The 22,782-nt window shown below is 31.6% G+C and overlaps 1 protein-coding gene across 2 annotated transcripts; it reads right to left on the bottom strand.

Annotated features, from left to right (window-relative positions):
• Positions 1-442: 442 nt before the first annotated feature.
• On the bottom strand, positions 443-22,203 carry LOC106055427 (inactive rhomboid protein 2-like). 2 transcript variants are annotated; one of them, XM_056020745.1, is made up of 17 exons: positions 22,053-22,203; positions 17,871-17,922; positions 17,604-17,700; positions 17,130-17,430; positions 16,144-16,251; positions 15,526-15,605; positions 12,928-13,039; positions 12,110-12,249; positions 10,015-10,126; positions 9,812-9,886; positions 8,723-8,884; positions 7,702-7,793; positions 7,158-7,221; positions 6,632-6,814; positions 4,293-4,393; positions 3,944-4,097; positions 443-2,786 (listed from the first exon to the last, which is right to left on the bottom strand). In XM_056020745.1, exons 3-17 carry the CDS (start codon positions 17,672-17,674, stop codon positions 2,343-2,345), a joined length of 2,199 nt encoding a protein of 732 aa, XP_055876720.1. In that variant the 5' UTR covers positions 17,675-17,700; positions 17,871-17,922; positions 22,053-22,203; the 3' UTR covers positions 443-2,342. The 2 variants fall into 2 exon arrangements, with proteins under 2 accessions (XP_055876720.1, XP_055876721.1); XM_056020746.1 differs by lacking the exon at positions 17,871-17,922 and having other exon boundaries at positions 17,604-17,701; positions 22,053-22,198.
• Between the last annotated feature and the right edge of the window lie 579 nt (positions 22,204-22,782).

The following is a 22,782-nucleotide window of genomic DNA, read 5'->3' on the forward strand; positions in this document are numbered from 1 at the left end:
GCCAGTAAAAAGAAAACACCCTGTGGTTACCCTCCTCACCACCATCTTAACTTTTAAGAAAAGCAACAAGTTTTAAAAGAGGCACATGACATGCACATTTAGTAACCACTAGAAAACAGTGTCTGGTAGTTATGACTGTGAAGGATTCTAACAATTCAAGTTTAAAACACAACGGTTGGCTTCTAGTATCAGTGAACTTTGTTAGAATGACATTTAAACATGCTAAATTCACATAACAAGGTTGAACTCAACTGCTACATTTCTTCCAATTTTGAGGTTGAGGACAATGGAGTATGATTACAATCAAGATGGTATAGGTAGGACCTAATAAGTACAACATTGTTTGAATATAAAAGTATAAAAAACCCATCAAATATCACACAGATTATACATATATATATATATCACACAGAATTAATATTTTACTTAAAACAAGTTGTGGTTTCGTTTTTTTTTTTTGCTTTTATTTATTCCGTTTTTATATTTCCTGATGCCACAGAGGACTAAACTTGGGTTACAGCAAGTGAGCCATTCAGAAAATCTGAGCACTTCGTCATAAGAGTTGTTAACTTAAACAAAACTGGGTTATCCAAAACAAAATGTTAAAAGAATAATTTGTTGTCCTTAATGAGGATGTAAAACAAACATTTGTTCTCACTACACTATGCTATGCTTGAGTAGTTTAAATTATAGTCTGTTATACATTATGTTTTGGCAAGGAAAATGCTGAGTTGAAGATTTGGATTGAAATTAAAACATAGCCAAGAAAATTATATAAAACTTGATGATTATGGCAAGGGAGATGATGGCAGTTAATTTATAATCCACATTATGCCTCAATAAGGAAAATCTATTTTTAAAAATATTAAAATCATTTGATATAATAGAAATGAGCTAAGTCAACATCAATAGCATTTTATGAGCCATCATCTCACTACTTTGATACAATTGTAATGCACAACTAAAATGTAGTTAGTTGAAGTAGTGCAGCATTAAAAGACAAAACAAAATCAATGCTTTAAAAAAATATTTTTTGTAACAAACTAGTATTAGTCATGCATAATTATATAAACAATGATTTTCAGGAGAAAAAAAAAGCAAATAATTTTCAGCCTTCATGAAATAGTTTATAACATATACTGAAACAATTTATAACATCTACTGAAACAAAGTTGCAACAGAATCATACTTTATTCATGGTCAGAAAGAAGTATAGCTGAACATCTGGAAACCACATCATAAATTTTTAAAAAATATCAAACAGATTGAAATAAATTATTGCATTTCTACACCAGGTGTACAGTATATACTTAAGTTTAAATAAATATATGCAGATAAAGTTTATTAATAAAAGACAGTTTGTTTTCTAAAGAATACTTCCGAAAGAATCCATAATAAAGAAAGAGACCCTAAATAAAATGGTAACATTTACATCAGCTGCCAACAGGACCTTGAATAGAATCTTACTAACTGACTGGATAAAAACAAAAATTATATGACCATTATCAATAACCAAAATTTTTTATTACAGTTTTAAGATAAATAACTCCGTACTTTAGATACTCCAGTTAAACATAATGTAAATTTAAAATAAAATCAACAATTTACAAATTATCTTAAAAAGAAAAAGCATAAGGACCAACTTTTACTTATTGGAATGATCCTTTTTGAAATGATAAACTTAATACTGTTAATAGGAATAGTTCTATTTTGCAAACTGAAATATTTTAATGCTAAAGTGTACCATATAAGATTTGTTTAATATCCTAATATATCAGTAACTAATCAAAAGGTGAAAAAAAAAAATACATTAGCACAAAAAAATTGAGAGGTGACATTTAGCTTAAATTTTCAGAGATCAAAGCTATAAAATGCCTACCAAAATAATTATTACAGACCATTGTATGCATAGATATATTGCAACCCATTCAGGAAACGTAGAATGCACAGAAAAAGCTGTGCAAAACAAAGCACTATCAAAACATTGTTCACCATAAATTAACAAACAGCTCCACCAAGTGTCATGTTAATTTGCTTTGTTTTCTAACAAGAAATTCCAACCAAATGCAGACCAAAATCTGTAGGACATTATTGTTTTATTTTTAAAAAAAAAGGAATGTTAGAATGAAATAGATCAACATTGTCATCTAAGGTTTGTTCCATTTCTAATCCAGCAAACAAGGGCAATCAAAGCAATTACTCTCTGGACCAAGACTTGGTTTTTCATTTACTTTTGAAATATAAGGAAATTTGAGATTTATGGGGAAAATGAAATAAAGATAGTATAAGAATTATGTAAACAAAAATACAAATATACTAGACAGGTTAATACCAATGTTATTTCATGTGTAACTAGAATATGTAGCATTTTTCTTGATTTTCACCCCCATGTTAGCACAAAAGTCTGCTGTAAAGGGAATACAGTTAAGGTAAACACACCAATGGCAATCTGTTAAGGGAGCCACATAGAACACCAGGACTAAAATTGTAAACAGGCCAATAGCGCCACCTAGGCATACAATGATACTAATGATTTTTCTTCGCTTGTCAAATTGGCCAAAGGAAACATAGGGCATTAAAGCAAATGCCAGGAGAAAGCCAAAAAAGAAGCCAAAAAGATGAGCCCAGTTGTCTAGCCAAGGAAGAAGTCCAAGAAGGAAGAAGAAAAGGACTGGACCGAGTACTTTCATGATGGCAAGTCCAGGATGCTTGTACATCTGGTAACTCTGCAAGACTTCAACAAGTAAACAAGCTGCAATGCCAAATTGAGAACCAGAGGGGCCAGCCTGTGGACAAACAAAAACATTTGTAGCTAGGCATTACTTTATACATTGAAGCTGGCAAGAGGTGGTCACAATTTACTAACTATTCTTATGGTAATTATACTGTACTTTCTTAACCAATCATACATCTGATAATTTAAAGCCTTCTAAAAAATGCTGCAATAAATATTCTTAAAGGTTTGTTGTAATTATTTGTACCCCTTCTATTAAATTTTCCGCTTTATTGTCATTAGCAAATTGTCTTTGTCCCTGTCTGACCTAGTTTGACAATATTAATGCTAGTTTTAATTTGTGATAAGAATATTATGTAACTTATCAAATAGTAGATGTTAACACTTAATAAGCTTTCATGAATATTTATTGCAAGTATAATAATTTAACTATATTCACTAATAACATGAAACAAACTCAAGACTTCTTATTCCAGAACATTAAGGACATGTCAAATCAATTTAAATCTGGGTGAAAGTCAAGTGTTTCATAAATAACAGAGCTTGGTGTTCTCAAGGAAATACTTTATCATTGCACTTTAGACATTAATACACATTTTATTTTTGACTGGCTGAAACCTGTGCTACACTAAGGTTGCAATAGTTGGTATATATATGTTTATTTGCCCTGAACACTCTGAAATCCAGCATTACAAAGCTCCTCCACCCCCCTTTAGACATTAAAATGTCAAAAGCATGTTTGGTAGAAATGACAAAAAAAAGTCATATTTGGTACATTTGACAGCTGTGATTTTGATCTTGAAAATGGCTTAGTTGTCATAAGCTTAAATTAAGTAAGAAATATGTTAAATTTGTGTAATTTATCGTCAACAACAAGTAGGAGAATTAGTGATTATCAGGGAGTCAGTCATCAGGACCAAGAATTTTATATTTTGATCACTAGACTTAGCAAATAATAGTGCCACCTGGTGAGAATTTATTTATGAGAGTGAACATAAATGTCAGTTGCTAATGTTTTAATTGTATTTAGGTTTTATAATAGAACAGAATATTCTAATTTTGAACTACATGAGATCTTTGATTCATGTTTGTATTGATGTTTTTTCCAATAGGAACTAGATGAAAGTAAACATCAAATCCACATCTATATATTATCAATCACCACAATCAGTTCTTCCAAAACACAAACTTTCATTGAAACATTCTCACCTCAACTTGATAGGGAATGAAAGTACAACTGGCCAAGTTTCCAGCCACTCCAGCACCAATGTAAATGATAGAGATACGAATAGCTCCCATCAATTTCTCCAGATCTCTCATGATCCACATTTGGAAAACAATGGACAACAATAAGTGAAGAAGTCTGAGGAAATAATGGAGCAATGTAAACAAAGAAGATTCAATCTTCACCCAACCTCCACTACAATGAGACCAAACCCATGTAACTAAGTGATAGCCATTTTCCCCTATAAGATTAAATATACTTATGCATACCCTCCGTGAAGATAACTAAGTGATAGCCATTTTCCCCTATAAGATTAAATATACTTATGCATACCCTCCGTGAAGGAAGAGAGATGTCCACAGTCTATAAAACTGGTCTGGATAAGATGGATTGGCAAAAGGAATCATGCCACATATTTCTTCAAAACAGTTCACCTAGAGAAGAGACAACCACTTAACAATGGAATCATGTCTTATCAATCTGCTACTTGCTTCATATTGCAACTAGAGAACTAAGTTACAACTTTATCAGGCTAAAAATGATATGTTTTAAGGTTAAATAAAAAAAAAAACACAACAATTTGATAAAATGAATAAAATAAAATTAATGGTTTACATTTAATTTTAAAGTATGAAATGCATTATTTGAATGTTAAAATCCTGCACTATCTACAATAATACATGTTTCATTCAATGTAAAAGGATGTTCAAATAGATTTTTAACTTTTTTTTACAAAGCTTATGTCAACTCTGTCTGGTAAAAAAGTGTGTACATGTTATTTCTCCCACACCCATTCTCACATCAAGCTTAACCCAATAGCTCCTATTTCTGGTTAGGAAAAAACCCTTCCCAGGCTCTAAGCAAAATCCTAAAAAATAAATATTTTGAAAAAATAATCAAATTTAAGATCTAAAACTAATTAATAAACAAATAACTTTAATTTTTTCAGTGCGGCGTTACTCTCAGCGAGTAACTTCGCTAGTGCTGGTCAGTGCGGAGTTACTCTCAGCGAGTAACTTGGTTTATAATATTTATTTTACTATCTTTTTAAGTTAAACTTTTTTATTTCTCTCTTTTTTTTTATTTCTCGAATGTGGGAGTGATTGTTCTTTGTTTTGGTAGTAAATTTGATGCAGTACCATCTTTCTTTTTTTAAAAAAAATAGAAAATTGTGTTAATGGTTCCTCTTGTTAGTTTATTTCCCGGGACCCGAAAGATGTAAATAATACAATTTCTTAGTGTATTTTTTCATCTTTTATGACATTTGAAGTGATTAAATGTGTTTAGTATTGTGTTTTTTTCAATATTTGTGGATTAAATGTTTAATTAAAAGGTTAAATCTTTCAGTATATCGATTTTAAGCGAATTTTTTAATATACATTTTTTTTCCATGCTCAGTTTAAAATTTATGAAAAAATATTTTTCTTGAATACTTAAATTTATTTATTATAATTTTGTAGCCCATTCATTTTTCTTTAAAATAAAATCAAATATGTTAGATTATTTAATAAAATAAAAAAGTTATGTTAGTTTTAGTAACTCTACCCCTCTTGAAAATTTGTGTTCATCCCGGAAAACTCCATTTTTTCTATCTAAATAATTAGCATTTTTTCGATCTAAATAATTCGCACTGAAAAAGTTAAAGAATAGAATGATATGTCTAGTTTAAAAAATATATACTTTTAATAATAATAATAATAATAATAATCATCACAGGTGGGGGAATAAACACTGGGCTGTTTGTTTGAAAAATTATTTAAACAATAAAAATCTTCCTGATTTGAAAAAAAATAGAATCCGTAATCTCAACAATGATTTGTAATCAGGCTTGTAACGAGACGAAATCTTTTAATTAAAAATTTAAAGCAAGTATATTGAAAAGAAGATTTTAGAAACATTCTACAACAGTTAAGGACAAAAACGAGAAACCATTTTCAACTGCAGAAGGAGCAAATGGGTTAAACTTCGCACAATTATTCATTGACATAGAGAAGACATGAATCAATTTTTTAAAAAAGTAACAAATTAGACAATTAATTACTGGTAATTTATTATTTTGTTTAATAGCAACAAGGAAAACTAATACTTCAGTATTCGCATATAGGGCTAAATTTGTTGGGTTTAGTCACCTTAAATAATTGTTAATGCTATTTATCCCCCAAACATTCTCTGATGTTGACACTTTAAACAATTATTTATTGTACCTAAGAAAACATGAGTCAATAAACAAAAATACTCAATTGTCAATTAATTATTGGTAATTAATTATTTTGTTTGATATCTAAATGGAAAATAGCTTGTACATTATTGTTAGATATAGTTTTAAGGACAGAGTTCTTCCCCTTTAGATAAGCTTTATTTAAAAAAAAAAAAGGATTTTTTTATATTTAGCTTGTTTAGAACTTTTATTTTTTCATGTCTGACCTATTTAAATTGAGAATTTAAATAACTCGCCATTACAATATTTTAAGCTGTTTAAAACTATCCAGTTTCTATATCAAGAATTCAAGATTTCAGATGAGGTGAAAATGTCTGAACTCAATCAGGTTACAAACCCAGGGTTTTCAGTTTAGCATCTAGGAACAATTTCACTTCACAATTTTACACAATCAAAAATGTGACTTAAATCCAACATTTTTCTAAGCTAGTAAAAATATTTTTTTAAAATTTACCTGCGAACACAGAGTAGCCTCCTCATGAAAGAAACCTCTCTTAAGATCACAATGCTCCCTTGTTGTTATAATACACTCTCCTTGGATACCAAAACAACATGGCCGGCCTAGTATTTCACAACTCATATGCTCATCTTTGTGGCTAGCAAGCGATTGGTTGGGCTTGGCTGTTTCCAAACACAGCTGTGAATAAATACAGCATTCAGTGTTATGAATCAAAAACTATAATTGAAAAGATTTTGTCTGAAAAGGTATAAACGTAGAAATATGAGTGCATTAAAAAAAAACAACTATCTAGAACTAACTCATAAGCTACATGCACATACTGACTGCAAACAAAATTACAGAATATAAAAATTAGAGAATTAAAACTAAATAAATTTTCACAAATAAACATAGACTTTGAGGGATAAAAGTTCTTAATGTAAATCATGTATCAAATTAGCATGCTGATCATTAACTGTGCATCAATAAATAAATTGATTATTAAGTGATGTAGATCTTAGTACTCAAATGTATGACTTACAGGCCAATGGGTGATGTCATCAGGCCACTCAAAGGGTGGTGTGGAAGAAGGATTGTTACAATATCTGAAATGTTTTGTTTCAAAAATGTTTTAAAAATGAAGAGAATGCAACATGATTAGTGGCTGAATCAGCAAAAAGAAGGTATATAAAGTACAAACTGAGTAACAAAAATTTTTTTTTATTGTTTATAAAATTAGCTGTCTCACATTAAAATGTATACTGTTCATAAAATTAGCTCTCACATTAAAATGTTTATAGATTTTTATAATGGAATTCTAATTCAGTCCAAGAGCCATTCTTTCTTAATGTAATGCTATTATTTATACTATAAAAGAGAATCTTCCAACATATTCATGTGAGATACATTTAGAAAAACTACATAAAATTGGCTAGCAAGCTTGTGTAGCATTTGTCTACTTAGTACCCGACTTCCTAGCAAACAATAGAGAGTAAATTCTACTGTTTCCTGGCAAACAACTTAATTCTGCTAAGTAGGAAAGAAAAAAAAAATTATTTTTAGAAAATAAAAAGTGAGATATTTACTTAGGATCTTGGCCACAGACAGAGCCACTGGACCTAGTAGAAACTCCAACTGAATCATTGCCAGCCCACTTCTCCCATCGAGACAAAACATTCTGGTGGGGAATTCAAAATTGAAAATTGTTTCAAAATTGTCTTTAAATACAAGATTCATCAAGTCACTTTAGTATTTAAAATGCTGTGAATTATATTTTTTTACACAAGTTGGCAGCTTTACCTTCAACATTAGCACAATATACATCATTTTATTTTTAAATGTAGATGCCTACAGTGCAGATGATGTTAAGTTCACTGTTCCCAGTGCCTAATTTGGTATGTGACAAGTTTAGAGGTTAACAGTCTCATATTTTGCTTATAAAATCTGAGTAGGCCAAAGTTGAGATGTCTACAGTGCAGATAAATTTACGTTCACCTTTCCCAGTGCCTAATTTGGTATGTGTCCAGTTTTGAGGTTAAGTCTCATATTTTGCTTAAAAAATCTGAGTTGGGCAAACACATGGACATTAAAAAAACAACAACTTTGTCTTCAGTAGGATTCACACTTGTAACCTTTGGTTCATAAGTGAAGAGCTCAACATGCCTACTTAAGCCATGAAATAATATACAAAGCAGAAAACTTCTTTATAATACTATTTATGCTATTGTAAACTATATTATCATTTCTGTATTACTATTTTTGTTTTGCTCAACAAATATTGTTCCGTCTATGAATAGTTCATTTTAGAAAAACTATTCATAAGAAAAAAATGTTTTACATATTTAATGTATACATTTGTTCCAAAAAATCCTATTAATGCACAGTCTTGTACTAGAAGTTAATTTATTAGACAATAAGAAAGTTTCAGCTGCAAAGTGGACTAAGAAGCAGAGTGTTTCCACTTCAAGAGTCTTTAAACATCACTGGACTATACAAGGAATTGTATTTTCATAAGCATTGGTTATAATATAAGCATTGTCCCGGAGGAGGGGGGTGAAATGTGTGAAATTAAACACTTTTCATTGAAATGAAACAAATGATACTTACACTGCACCCTGACTGCACAGTCTGCACGCAACCAGAGCCATCATTCCTTATACAGCAAGCTGATTCTCTCTCCTCAGCTCTGTCATAGCCTATAGCTTCATTCAAGTTTTCATCCACTCTCATACAAGGAGAATATTTGGCACCAAGGTGAATGAGGTCAACCTAACAGTTAAAAATATATTCTTTTTACAAAGCTTATATCAACTCACTCTGTTTGTCTATCTGTCTGTCAAAAAGTGTGTACACGTTATTTCTCTCATACCCATTCTCAGGTTAAGTTGAAACTTGGCACAATTATTCATTGGAAGACATGAACAATTAGTCAGTTAATTATTGGTAATTAATTATTTGATTTGATTTTGAAAAAGAAATACCTTATACAGTATATACATTATTGATAGATATGTTTAAAAGGTGGAGTTCTTCCCCTTTAGTTAAACTGTTTTTGTTTTTTTTAATAGAATGTAAAGTAAGTAAAGTTCCCCTTTCAGACCTTACGATCTATAGGGTAGATGATGTAAAGGTCATCTGAGGACTCAAAGCCACCCAACGATCCTGAAATTAAAAAATTTACGTTTTCATCAAGCCAAGCCCTTTACCACTCGGCCATTGTGCTTCCTTTTTAAAAAGAGGATTTTTTATATTTAGCTTTTTGTTCATTAATTTACTGTTAAAAGAATTGATTCAAATACAACATCACTCCAACTGAAAATGGACTGCATTAACTTTACCTTCACTTAAAGTAACAAAAACAACTAGATTAACATGTATATGCAAAGAAAGTATTCACAGACAATAAAGATTATTATTATTATGTCAACTTTAAATATGTGCATGTGGTAATTATAAAATAGCCAAGTAAGAAAGTATAAATAAAAAGTCCTGCTAGTACATAAAATACAAATAATTACAGTAAAAAAACACTACAAATGACATATATACATCTATACCATTTTTAAGTGGCATTCACATGTTTGAACTAATTTGAAACATGTCAAGCCATTTACCCGAATTACAACATGTACCAATATTAATTACTATATCACACCAGAAACTATAAAGATTCAAGGAAGAAAACAACTTAATTACCTGCCGAGGCCCTATCCATAAATTATCATACTCTACATGCGTTTCAGTCTGGATAGCAAGATTCGGCATACGAACCTTTAGAAAAGTACATGGACAAAAGTTGTCAATATCAAATAAAGTATAGGTCATATGTCACACCTTTACAAGTTTTAATACCAAAGTTAAGAATTAAATTGAATTTATCAATAAAATATAGTTCTTACATTTTGTGACACTATAGTTGTCTGGAATCCTATGGGTGCTATACCATAGACAGCAAGTGAAACTACAAAGACAACAATTTGTACAAAAGTCACCCAGTAGGTAAAGAATGGCCTGGAATAGAAAATACAAAGTTAAAGCAATTTATTTGGCCTTTTAACTGAGATATACAGGTAAACACAGGGGCAGGGTACAAAAAAAAAGTATGCACCATTCTAAACCAGTCTGGCTATTCAACATCCCCTTCAAATTTACCCAAGAAATCAAGATCGATATTCATAATTTATTATAGGTATCTTTATTATATACAGTTTAATAAGCTGGGATGACAAATTAAAGGTTATATCAACTGTGAATTGTTTTAGATGGATTTTTACTTGGCATTTGAAGATTTGAATTTTCTTTGCTATAAAAACAAGATAACTTCTTCTCATGCATAATGGACCTCAAGTCTATAAAAAAAATTTTTATGCAATAAGTGAAATATTGCAAATAAATTGTAAAACAATTAAACTTAAAAAATCTGAACATCCATCTTGGTATGGCTAAATGTTTGGAGCTCACCCCAAAGAGGGACAATATTTTAATTTAGCAACTATTACTAAATAAATAAGCATAATTTCTGAACAAAACAATTACTAGCTAGCAATGTTTAAGTACAGTAAAAAAAAGTTTATGTTTCTGTGGCCTACAGTTAAGGAGGGTGTTATGTGCAGACCTGCCTACCAAAAAAAGTCCAAATGCGTAACACGTACGGTCAAAATGCGTATTTTGGCACCAGAATGCGTAACACTTACGTGATCCTCTATTTTGTCATATAATATATATATATATATATATATATATATATAATATTAGATGTCATGATTAGATCTACAATCTAAATCTAGATCAATAGAGATATCTAGACTAGATATGGATCTATGTCTATATAATGAATATAATCTACTCTAGATCTGGGCTCAAAAGTGTTACCAATGCCGTGGATCGGCTACAAACGTAGATCTAGGATTCTAGGTCTACTCCAAACTTTCGTAGGCCTACCTTCATACTTGATCTATTCTATACTAAGACTAAGAATCTAGTCTAGATCTAGACTAGATGGTAGTAGATGTTATCGATCTAGATCTAGTCAATCTAAATTCTAAATCATACTATAACTTGTTTGTAGGGTAATGTACTAATATTAATGTAGAGAATCATAACGTAATGACTAGCTAGACTCGAGCTAGATCTATTCCTGTATAACAAGTTATCTAGATTCTAGATCTAGATCTAGACTAGATATCTACAATGTCACTCAATGTGTTTTTAATCGATAGCTCTTCGATTTTTTTTTCTATACAAATGAATACGAGAATCAGGAATGCACCAACATAATTAATTTCTACTCATGAACTTACACAAAAACAAAAGTCACGTTGGTGAATCAGCTAACTGACGGTACCAACCTGGTACCAACCCGCCACTCCCTCACTCTCGCGTTCTTCATTTCTAGACATCTAATTGCTATTAAGTACCAATCAACGTATAGATCTGGGCACATTGTGTTCACCCCACCTTTTCTGTTTCGCCCCTCTCCCCACAGGTGGGCTTAGCGTGACCTCCGTGACCGCTTGTAAGCTAGTCTAGAGAGGAGAACAAAAAAGCATACGAAATGCGTAACGCGACGGGTTAAATGCGTATTTGCGTACTGGCGGTCATTTTTGGGAGATTTTGCGTAACGAATACGCATTTTGCGTAACGGTAGGCAGGTCTGTATGTGGCTAGTACAGCGACCAACTGCCTTTACTTTCCTCAAGTACTCATTAGAACTGGGTGGACTCAGAGGCACCCAAAGATTCCAAAATTAAAAATCCCAGTCTTCACCAGGCTTTGAACCTGGTACCTCGGTTCTGAAGCCAAGCACTTTACCACTCAGCCACCGTGCCTACTTTAAATACAGCAGTTGTTTCATTTTTCTTTAAAAACACCTTGTTTATAGGAAAAAGGAAGCACTGTCACTTGTTGAATTTGACGCTGAGTGATAATTTTTCCTTTTTTTTTTAAATAATTGTTAATACCTTTTGTTACAGATCAGTGTCATTAAATCATTACCTGTGATCATCAATGTCATCCAATTGTTGTTTGATTTCTTTATTCATTAAAACTGTACTCTTTAAGCGCTGTCTTGTCACATTGTTCAAAACTCCCATTCCAATTTGCCGTTTATCATGTTTCCTTGCAGTACTAATCACCTACAAATCAACAAAACACTAAATTAATGTACATAGAAATAAAAAGATTTTCTCAAGAAATAATTCCTATCTAAAAGCCAGCTATTAAAAAAAAAAGAAAATACATTTTGTAGCTATCACAGAATTAAATGTTAACTGGGCGTAAAAATCCATTTAAAAACTCACTATTGATAAAACAGAGCAGATAAATGCTATTCTAAAGATTAGAAAAATCTTCTAAACTCAGAATAAGATTTATGCAGTACAAAAGTAGTTAAGTCTTCTTCTTTATAAATAGAAATGTAAAATTTTCCTATGTCAGTTATCTCAATCTGTAGTAGAAAAAAGGTGATACTATTTATGTTGTTTGTAACTGTAACATACTACTAATAAGTTATTAGTTGAAAGGATATATGGAGTTATCAGGGTCAAAGTTCATAAACCAATTTTAAAAACAATCATGGGTAACTGATCCAGGAGTAACAAGGAGCTGACTGCAGCTATTGTAATGGCAAGATGGCCATACTTTATTGTTAAATGTGAATAATAAGTTTGTAGATTCTAAAATTGGTGTGAACAAATTATTTCAACCACCTCTAAATATTTGGAGTACCTAATTTCCTAAAGAAAGAATAAATTTATCTCAAATACTTTGAAAGTTATACGACCATAAATCAAAGAAAGGAAATATAATCTTACTTTTTCCTTTATCTTTTGAAATCCAAAACCATCCACCATATCGGCACCTGGAGTTGAAGGTAAAGCTTCGGGAGGCTTTCTTCTCCAACCTGGTCCTGGGCCTCCTGCTGGGCTGAAATGAAAAAGGAATTAAAAAAATGGAGAAATAAATAAGTTTTTATATAATAATAATAAATCCAAACCATATCTATGTTAACAATTTATTATTGAAAACATTGAATAACATTAAAAAAAATACTTTAAAAAAAAAAACAAAGTTTATATTAAGTTTAATTGTATCAATTAGTTTGGATCAGTTATGTAATAAAATATACTAGTCGACCGGCGGCGTAGCATACGCCGCTATTTTGCAGGGCCGCCGTAGGCCACTGCAACCTATGCGACCGCAGTGGGCCCCGCAATTTCATAGGACCCGCTATAATTCAAGGTGTATAAAGTATTAAATTAAACCATTTTATAACTTTAAACAGATTACCAGCGCCCTCTTGTCGATTTACCAGGAGCTCCTGGAAATCTCCCGAAATCGCAAATATACGAAAAAAGTCCTTAAAATATACGGAAATATATAGACAAAAATTGTCATTTTGGGATGTCATTCAATATGGAAAATGTCAATCTTACACACGCCATTATGCAACAGCCGTAATTGTGTAATCTGGTGAAAGAAGCTTCTCGCGCCTCAAACTAATGAAGAATTACTTGCAGTCAACAATTCTCAAATATAGATTGAAACATTTGGTAATTCTTGCTATTGAGCGTGATCAATGTAGGAAACAGAATTATTATGATATACTGTATGACTTTGCTAAACGCAAGGCTCATAAAGTAATTCTGTATGTAGTAAAGAATGAATGAAATGCATAGACGAATTTATTTTCTAATACAAACTCTTAAATTTGACTTATTATTCGCTTCCCTACCCAAACTTGGGTCGTGAAATCCGTTTCGCATAGGGCCCCTCAATGGCTATAGTAGTGGATCTAGGCCATGTTTACTATGCTGACATGAGAAAAGATCGAAAGGATTTAGATCTATATCTAATTTTAAGAAATACACTTTGCGCATATAGTTTTTTACTTTGACACACGAAAATACAAAAGAAGGTCCATTGATTTCATTATATAATAAAATTAACCTTCAAATTTGTGCTTCAAAACAATTTTTTACATAAATTAGTTCCTTATATCTGTGAATACAGATTTCCTGACAAACATTATTTCATTAGGCAATCGCGCACTAAAAATTAATTCGTTTAATTGTTTACTTTATAATGCCATCCCTAGATCTAAAACTCTAATTCAACTCTAAGATGATAAAACTTCTCTTCGCACACATAGTTTTATACTTTAACACATAAACATACTAATTATAGTCCATTCATTTCATATTTTGATCAAATAAGCATTCAAATTTGGTTTTCTAAAGCATTTTTAATAGACTACATTCGTTTACAAAAGCTGCGAAGCCGAGTTGAGATAGGCCTATATTCATTCATGAATCGCATACTAAAAATTATTTCGTTTGTTTACTTTATAATCCCATTTATTTAACAAAGCTATCGCTATTTTCGTTTTTAATAGATATGAATGTATCGGCTTCGGGTAAACCCATTTTCGCAAAACTAATTTTATTTTCGTAGCGAAAGAGAAAAAAACTTGAAAGGATCATTAGCTAAAATTAACATACATCTAAATCCAATCCACTAGATTAGTAAACACAAACTTAGACCCGCGGGCCACGTGTAATGTCAGGCTAGTATATATATATATATATATATATATATATATAACAATATATATATATATATATATACATAGTACATTACTTAGATTAGTTCCTAGTCCAAACCTCCCGCAGGACAAAGGGGATGGGAGCGGGCAGGGTTTGATAGATTTAAACGACAGTCTGGCGAGCAGGCAGTCATCCGTAGTGTGAACACTACTCTTGCTTTCTCGTGGACTATCAGCAGAAATAAGAGAGTGATCTTTCCTTTACTTCTTGTTTAAACTGTTGAGGGAAGAGGAGAATTATATATATATAGATAGATAGATGCTTGACCTAGACATAATAAGTCAGTGCTATTAAAAATACTTTTACCAATTGTTTATGCTTAGCTTTAAGCTTCTCAATGTGTTATGATCCTACCGCTTGCCTGGACCAGTTGTAAAAAGGGGAGGGAAGAAGGGGGTATCTTGGTGAATGTTTACATGATCGTTTTTTTAAATGCATAAAAAAAAAAGTTATCCCACCACATCTGACAAGTATGATTTCTTTCCCTTGTTCACGATACCAAACAAAATAATTAATTACCAATTGTTAATTAACTAATTAATTTTTTTGTCATTGATTCTTGTGTTGTCAGGTAAAAGGAATAATTGTGCAAAATTTTAGCTTGATCCAAGAATGGGTGTGGGAGAAATAACCTGTACAAACTTTTTACCTTGCAGACAGACAGAGTGAGTTGATATAAGCTTTGTAAAAAGACACCTTACGTCTTTTATAATCAAAATGTCTACAAACTGTCTGCACAATAATTAAACTTAGACAAGAAAACATGTTTTGCAACACAAAGGGAGACTAATCTTCATCTAAACTTACCCAGAAACTCTGGTTGCTGTTACAGGGCTCTCATCAAAGAAGACATCATCCACTAAACTAAACGCATCCTCTGAGTGTTGCTGTACAGGAGATGTTAAAATAGATTTGGATAACATTTTATTTAAATTTAAAATAGCAACTCTGTCAATAGTGTCAAGTTGCTTTGTTGTTGTTTTTTTTAAATTATTTTTAAGACAGGAAGGTTTTTAAAACTAAGACTGAGAATAAAATTACTGTTGTCAATCAAAAAAATAAAAATTTAGTTGAAAAATGTTCAACTAAGAAAATATTACAAATACAATTGACTGACTATTGTGACAAAGATTTGAGTTCATATTGCTTCAAAAGCTTTTCAAGGTACTACTTAGAACAAATGATATGCCTTACTTAATACATTTTAGTAACTGAAACATTGGTAACAATGTCATTTTACAGAGTTAATATTCAAATATGAATTTACATGAATTTTTTTGTCATTTGAGAAATAGTCTGACAGTTTGAGAAAAATTACTTTAGAAATATCCTTGAACTAGCATAACAATATTAGGCAGTTTGAATTCTGATTTACACACTTCATAAAATGTATTGCACAGAAAGCTCCAATTATTAATGACTTACTGCTTCCAAAGTTGGCTTCATACTTCCCCTGGCAAAACTTTGACCTCTTGAAAAGCTTTGGCCTTGATATTTGAATGATTTTCTTCTTTGAGCTTCTTGTTTATTTGCCTGGTGTTCCATTCAAATTAAAGAAGAAAAAAATAGAAAAATTTAGAACTATTTCGTTGCATTTAGACACTGAATATAAACTAGTTTCATCAGTGATTTAAAAGTATAGTTAACTCAAATGTAAGTTCATGTATTTGGGTCATTTCCAGCTTCCCAACAACTACTTCATTCCACATTCTCAGGGATTAAGACAGTGCTAACAATTGTTTAGTTTCAGAAGAGAAAGAAGCCAAAATGAAGGAAACACATTTGCAACTTTACACAATTATTCCCTCAGATTTTGTTATAACCAATGTCTGAGTTTAGTGAATGATGAAGAATTATTCCTTGAAAAGCAGATAAGGAATCTATTGGGCTGCTTTTTGGATCAAACTTTTTTTTTTTGAATGAGTTCTCATTATTTTCACTTCGCAAAAAGGTTTATTTATTTTTCCCATTTGTAGGAATGATCATAAAAAGAATAGTATATTTCATGGATGACCACTTCACTCACTGCAATATGGCCTGACTGGGGTCTCCAGTATTCACAAATCCTAGTTGCAAAACTTGTGCTAAAAACCTGATAACTCTACATTGGATCGTCAAAAGGAAAACACAAACCAGTGGTTTAATTACAGACTATATAAATATGCTCAGAATATGTCCTTGACTATACTAATGAAAGCCACAAGAATATTTTAGATGTGAAAACGGCATTTAATGCAATTTAATGCTAAATTAACAAAGCTAAGGGTATAATGAGATTGAATATAATATATTTGGATAACAACTGACATGAGAGTAAAATAGACATACTTTTTTAAAGAGATTACAAGACTTCAAAGATAAAATTTTTTACTTTTTATGCTAAAAAAAATCCTAAAATTCTAAGTACTTACATTTAATGCAGCGATGCCTTGCATTGTCATAGCTATTACAGATTTCTTACGCGTATCTCTTCGGCCTATGGCACCCATAGCACTGTGAGTTGAATACCTTGACATTTGCCTTGATGTACGAGACAGAGGATCTATAACAGACGGCCTCCCATCTGTCATGTCTTGTTGATCAAAATATTCATCTTTTAACCCCTTACCAATGGAGCTTGCTATCCTCATTCGTCTTTTTTCCCATCGCATTTGATTCATTTCATCCTCTTCGCTAACACCAAAGAAAACTGCAATACTTTTCCTTGCTTTTCTATAATTAGAAATATAATATTAATCATAACCTATTTTGTGCCTATTTTAATCCATTTCTTTTATTACATCAACCAGAATTCAAGTATGTAATATATCTAATACAAATATTAACACATTACAAATAAAATACATTTTTTTGGAGAAAACAAGAAAAAAAAAAAGCTCTCTTACTGTCTATAATTTTTTGTTTTGCTTTGGCTGGGACTAAGGTCCTCAGACTGAGAGGGCAGTCTTGAATCCATTTCTGTTGTCTTACTCAATAATTTTACCTGTTAATATTTGTAAGGTTAGGCATCATGAATGCTCGGCAGATATTAATTTTTTATATAAAAAAAAAAAATTTAAAAAACAGAAATATTCTAATTAAATTTTTTTTAAAAATTATAATTTGATAAAATTTGTTTAAAGTAGCTTATTTAATAAAATCGCAATATATTTCCAAGGACAAAACAGTACTCTTTCAGTCAGGTGACATGCTCAAGTAACGTGTCTGAAAAGAACATTGAAATTTTTTTTATATATATTAACTTCTATTCAATACTGGTTATGCCCATTGATTTGTTCCCATGGTATATATACTGTTTATTTTGATTAGCTAACCCCCCATTTTTTATTCACTTTAAAAAAAAATGGAAGACCCCCCCGCCTTGCCTTTTTTAAAAATTCATCCTTTGCATCTTTCTGCTAAATCACAGTTTTTTTACAAGAACCTCACTCCTTTTTTTTTCATTTTCAATAAAACGTCTCTTTATTTGACGGTCACTATTTATTATACTTTTGGCCCGTAAATTCTAGTACTTGTTACATTACCTACTTTTAGCCAAGAATTTCAGAATCAATTTTCTTCCCCCTCCCTGGTTATTGGTTATGGATATGTTTTTTAGCACATTGTTTGTTATATGTGCTCTAGATTGTTATCTCAATGATTCTGGGGATCCAACCCGGGTCGCTTTCATGCCCCCTTCTCCATCTTCTTTCTGTAGGCTTGGGATAGGCTGTATTAATCTTGAAATCTGAAGGAACACCCAAAGCATGTAACAAAAAAATGAGGCTAAGTTGTGCCCGTTAATCCTTCAAGGACTATCTATTCCTCTAGGCAGCCAAAAACCTAAATTGGATGCTTGATGATAACATAATAATAAAAACCTGCCCACCAAAACAAAAAGTCCTAAATACAATCTCTGATTATTTGTAAGCTTCTCAAGTCAATATCAAAATGTTTGATAGGCTCCAAGTTCCTTTATTGGTCATTACAGATTTCAAAATGAGATTTAGCTAATACAAGTAAAGTACCCCCTTCAGACCTTGCGATCTATGGAGCAGATGAGGTAAAGGTCATCTGTTTCTGTGGCCTACAGTTAGGGCCAAGCCTAACAATTGCGGGGCCCTATGCGAAAAGGATTGCAAAGGGCCCATTATGGGTAGGGATAAGGATAATAAGTGAAAATTAAGATTTTGTATTAGAAAATAAATTTGTCTTTAATGCATTTTATTTATTCTTTACTAAAGACAAAATCACAATTAAATTAGCTTTACAATACGAGTCTTATGTGTAGCAATATAATACAGCATATCATCAAAAGTATGTATATAGATCACGCTCAATAGCAATACAAAATGGTAAAATGTTTACTATTACAGCTTTTTACGCAGAATTTAAATATGTCAATAACTCAAATTTGAAAAACCATCGGAGTTTCCCTTCTACTAGAGTAACTTACGTTTATCGAACAAGTTAAGCTCAGTCGCCGACATTTTTTATGTTTGAATTTGTGTATCCCCGTAAAAATTAGACCTAGAAAAAAACTGATTGTATCTATGAACTCCTCATCCATTTTTCTTAAAAAGTAGACATGTTTTATTCTATTACTACTCATAGTTAAACTTATATTTGATGTTAAAGTGGGTCAGGTAGATGCTTTCAAAAGCTTAAATTATCGAACATCGTTTTACCTTTATCTTATCTTATTGAACATATAAGGAAACTATCGAACACACGAGAAGTATGGTGTTTTAAAAGTGTTATAATCTTAAAATTTTGTGAAAAGTATGGTGTTTCAAATGTGTTATAATCTATATTTTTTTTTATTTATATAAATATCATTTTCTTTTTACACCATGTCAAGACAGACAGATTTTAGTCATTTTCACATGCTCCACATCGAAGGAATCTATCACTGATCAGCTATGCTTAGAAACTGACGGTGCTAAGTCCAGTAACGCATTACCGACACATTACCGTACCAGTACTTATTTAGGTATAAGCTATTTTGAGATATAAGGCCATTAATAAATTCAGATATTATTTATTTGGGGGAGAGCCTAATAAGCTTTGGTAGCCTATAGATAATCCTGCCCTCCCCAAGTCATTGCAGGACACAACAGTTTACTTGGTTGACCTAAAAACAAAACATACGCGGCCCTACGTAACTAGCCGCCGATCTAGCATGCTCAGTGTATGTATCAGCCCAAAAGTCAGTGTTAAGATATTTTTCGATCGGGGCGGGGAAGGGGAGGGGCTGAAAAGCTATGGTAGCTTGTGAGCTGTGTTACCTATAGATGTAGATAGATCCGCCCTCCCTAAATCACCTGGTTGACCCAAAAAAAAACACCATATTTTAGAGCACGCTTAGTATTTGTCACACACACACGAACAACATATCTATATATATATATATCACGCCTAGTGTTTGTGACCTAATTAGCGGCTTGTCCGTAGGTACTCGACTGATGGCTCCTCCCCCTTTCCCCTCAACATTGTTCTTACTACAACTTGAACAATGTTTTGGGGCTGTGTTGGTGGCCTGGTTTACACCTGTTTGTTGGGCTATCACTGACCTTTTTTTTTGTTGTTGTGTGTTAGTCTGGTGGCTGCGTTTGGATTGAGTCTTGAAATTTACGTTGTTACTTTGCACTGAAAAAGTGTGAATGTTGGAGGGTGGAAATGTGTAAGAAGAAAGCGCGGGTAAGGGGGTGTAGGCAGAATAAGAGAGTGGTTAAATGTGTTATTGTTATTATTTAGTGTATTTGTGATGTTTCAAAGGAGTGTCTTTGTAGCACGTTATGAGCTTTATCATACTTTATGGCAAAAAAAAAATGTATATATATATAATTTTATAGACCCGGTGCCACACGTCTAGATCGAGAAGCACAACTGACTATGTATTTGAGGCTGACGTCACATTTTAATGGTCGATCAATTATTGATGATCTCTTGATACAGTGTCTTGACTGTTTCTATCCCCCCGCCCTTTTATTTTTTACCTACCAAAGACATTTTTATTTCAAAATACCATATCTACATTCTATACCTCCCCCTTAGCCCTTTCATTTTATTAACATCTCTTCACATCAAGCACATGCGCTAGGTATTTGTTTATAACACATAATTCAGAAGTTAATAGAATGGGGCATCTGAAAAAAAAAAAAAAAACACAACTGAATATATTCTGGATTTAATATTCAGGTGTCATCACAACGATGATATTAGCATCAAACTATATGTGTCATAAAATCAAGCTTTAAAAATGGGTACAATTAGTGGTGTTATCGATGTAAATCTATTTACTTAGAAAAATATAGCACATTTACGGTAAACCACAAATATCTGATACAAATTGTAACATATGAGTAATTTATATATCTGTACTTTGCATTACATTATTTAAAAAAATAACAATTAAAAAATATATAATTTAAATATTTTGTCTTCTTTGGGTTATATCCCTTTGATGTTTTTTGCTGAGATTGCTTATATAAAAACAGATAAGCTACTATCGAACACCCCCTATTTAAACCTCAATTTTCATGTTTGGGTAGCAAAGGACACTTTAAACAAATAGTTGCAAATTATTTCTCAGCCTAATTAGAAGCATATTAATTATATAGGTTTTGTTTAGCTGAAGCATCATTGGCATTAAAAAATACCCTTAACTCTTAACCCGAGACTCACTTCACTCTTCCCAAGAGGTCAAAAAAAGTGAAATTTTTATACCAATATTAAATATTACCAATGCACTTCGAATATAAGATATAAGTAAAAAAAATTATCCTCGGGTGAAAATGAAACTAAATAATAAAATACAACTTAACTATAAATTATAATAAATGTATAACTATAAAGTTAATAAAGCAATGGATGATGCACAATAGTGACAATATTGAATATGAATGGACTAGTTTCTTCATAATCATCGAAATAAAGGAGAATTTTAAAAAATAAAATGGGGTGTTCGATAAGTACCTTAAAATGAAGGTGTTCGATAGATGTAAGTTACTCTAGTTATCTAGTTACTAAGACTAAGACTGCTTTAGGCTTTATTATTGTGATTACAAGGACTCTTTTCTCATATAAAGTAGACAACACAACAGAAAAATACACATAAATACTAGAGAGAGTACTAGAAGTAGAGTCTAGTAAAGTCTAGTACTACTCTATCGTCTCTAGTAGTACTAAGTAGATCTAGTACTAGCTTTTTAAGTATTTATTATTTAAGTTTTTAATTTTTAGCTACTTTTACTTTAGTCTTTAGTTTAATTTTTAAACTTTAAAATGTCATATAGAGTCTAGATTAGATCTAGATCTAGATCTAGATTTAGATCATACTGGAATCTACTTACTATAATTTACCACTATAATAGTATATAGATCTAGAGCCAGATCTATTGGTGTCTATATCTATATAGATCTAAGTTAAATCTAGATTCTAGATCTAAACCCTTATCTAGATCTTAGTAGTCTATAACTCTAAGAGTAAGAGTTGAGTCAATGTTTTTATCGTTACCTTCTTCCGGATTGTATGAGGGTATCAATACGAGTACGTGAACGTCGTACTGCCTTCATTATGATTATTGTAATTTTTTATGATCTAGTCTAGAAACTATAGATCGACATTCTAGATCTAGATCTAGAATAGAATAGTATGAAATAATCTGACATGGGCCTAGAATCTAGACTATTCTAGACAGATAACATTTATAATTTATAGGCTTATTTAGTTATTAGTTTTTTGTTGTTTTTTTTTTTCTGGCCGGAACATCTCCTTTTTTTGTAAAAAATAATTTCAACGATCTCCCTAATATAGAAAGATCTAGATCAGTGGTCTTCAATGGGGGCGATATCGCCCCCTAGGAGGCGTTTTCGAGATTTTGGTGGGCGCTGAGAGCCAAAGGGCGGTAGGGGGGCGCTGGGCACAAAATGGGGCGGTTAGGGGGAATAAAGGCGGAAAGAAGAATCTAAAGGTGCTCTGAAACAAAACAAATTTAAAAATTCTTCAACATTATAGCTGGGAAATTAAATATAGACAAATTATAGTTAACTTGCTTTTAATTTAAGAACAGAAACAGCGTT

Source organism: Biomphalaria glabrata, chromosome 2 (genome assembly GCF_947242115.1).
Source record: "Biomphalaria glabrata chromosome 2, xgBioGlab47.1, whole genome shotgun sequence".
Taxonomy (NCBI): domain Eukaryota; kingdom Metazoa; phylum Mollusca; class Gastropoda; family Planorbidae; genus Biomphalaria; species Biomphalaria glabrata.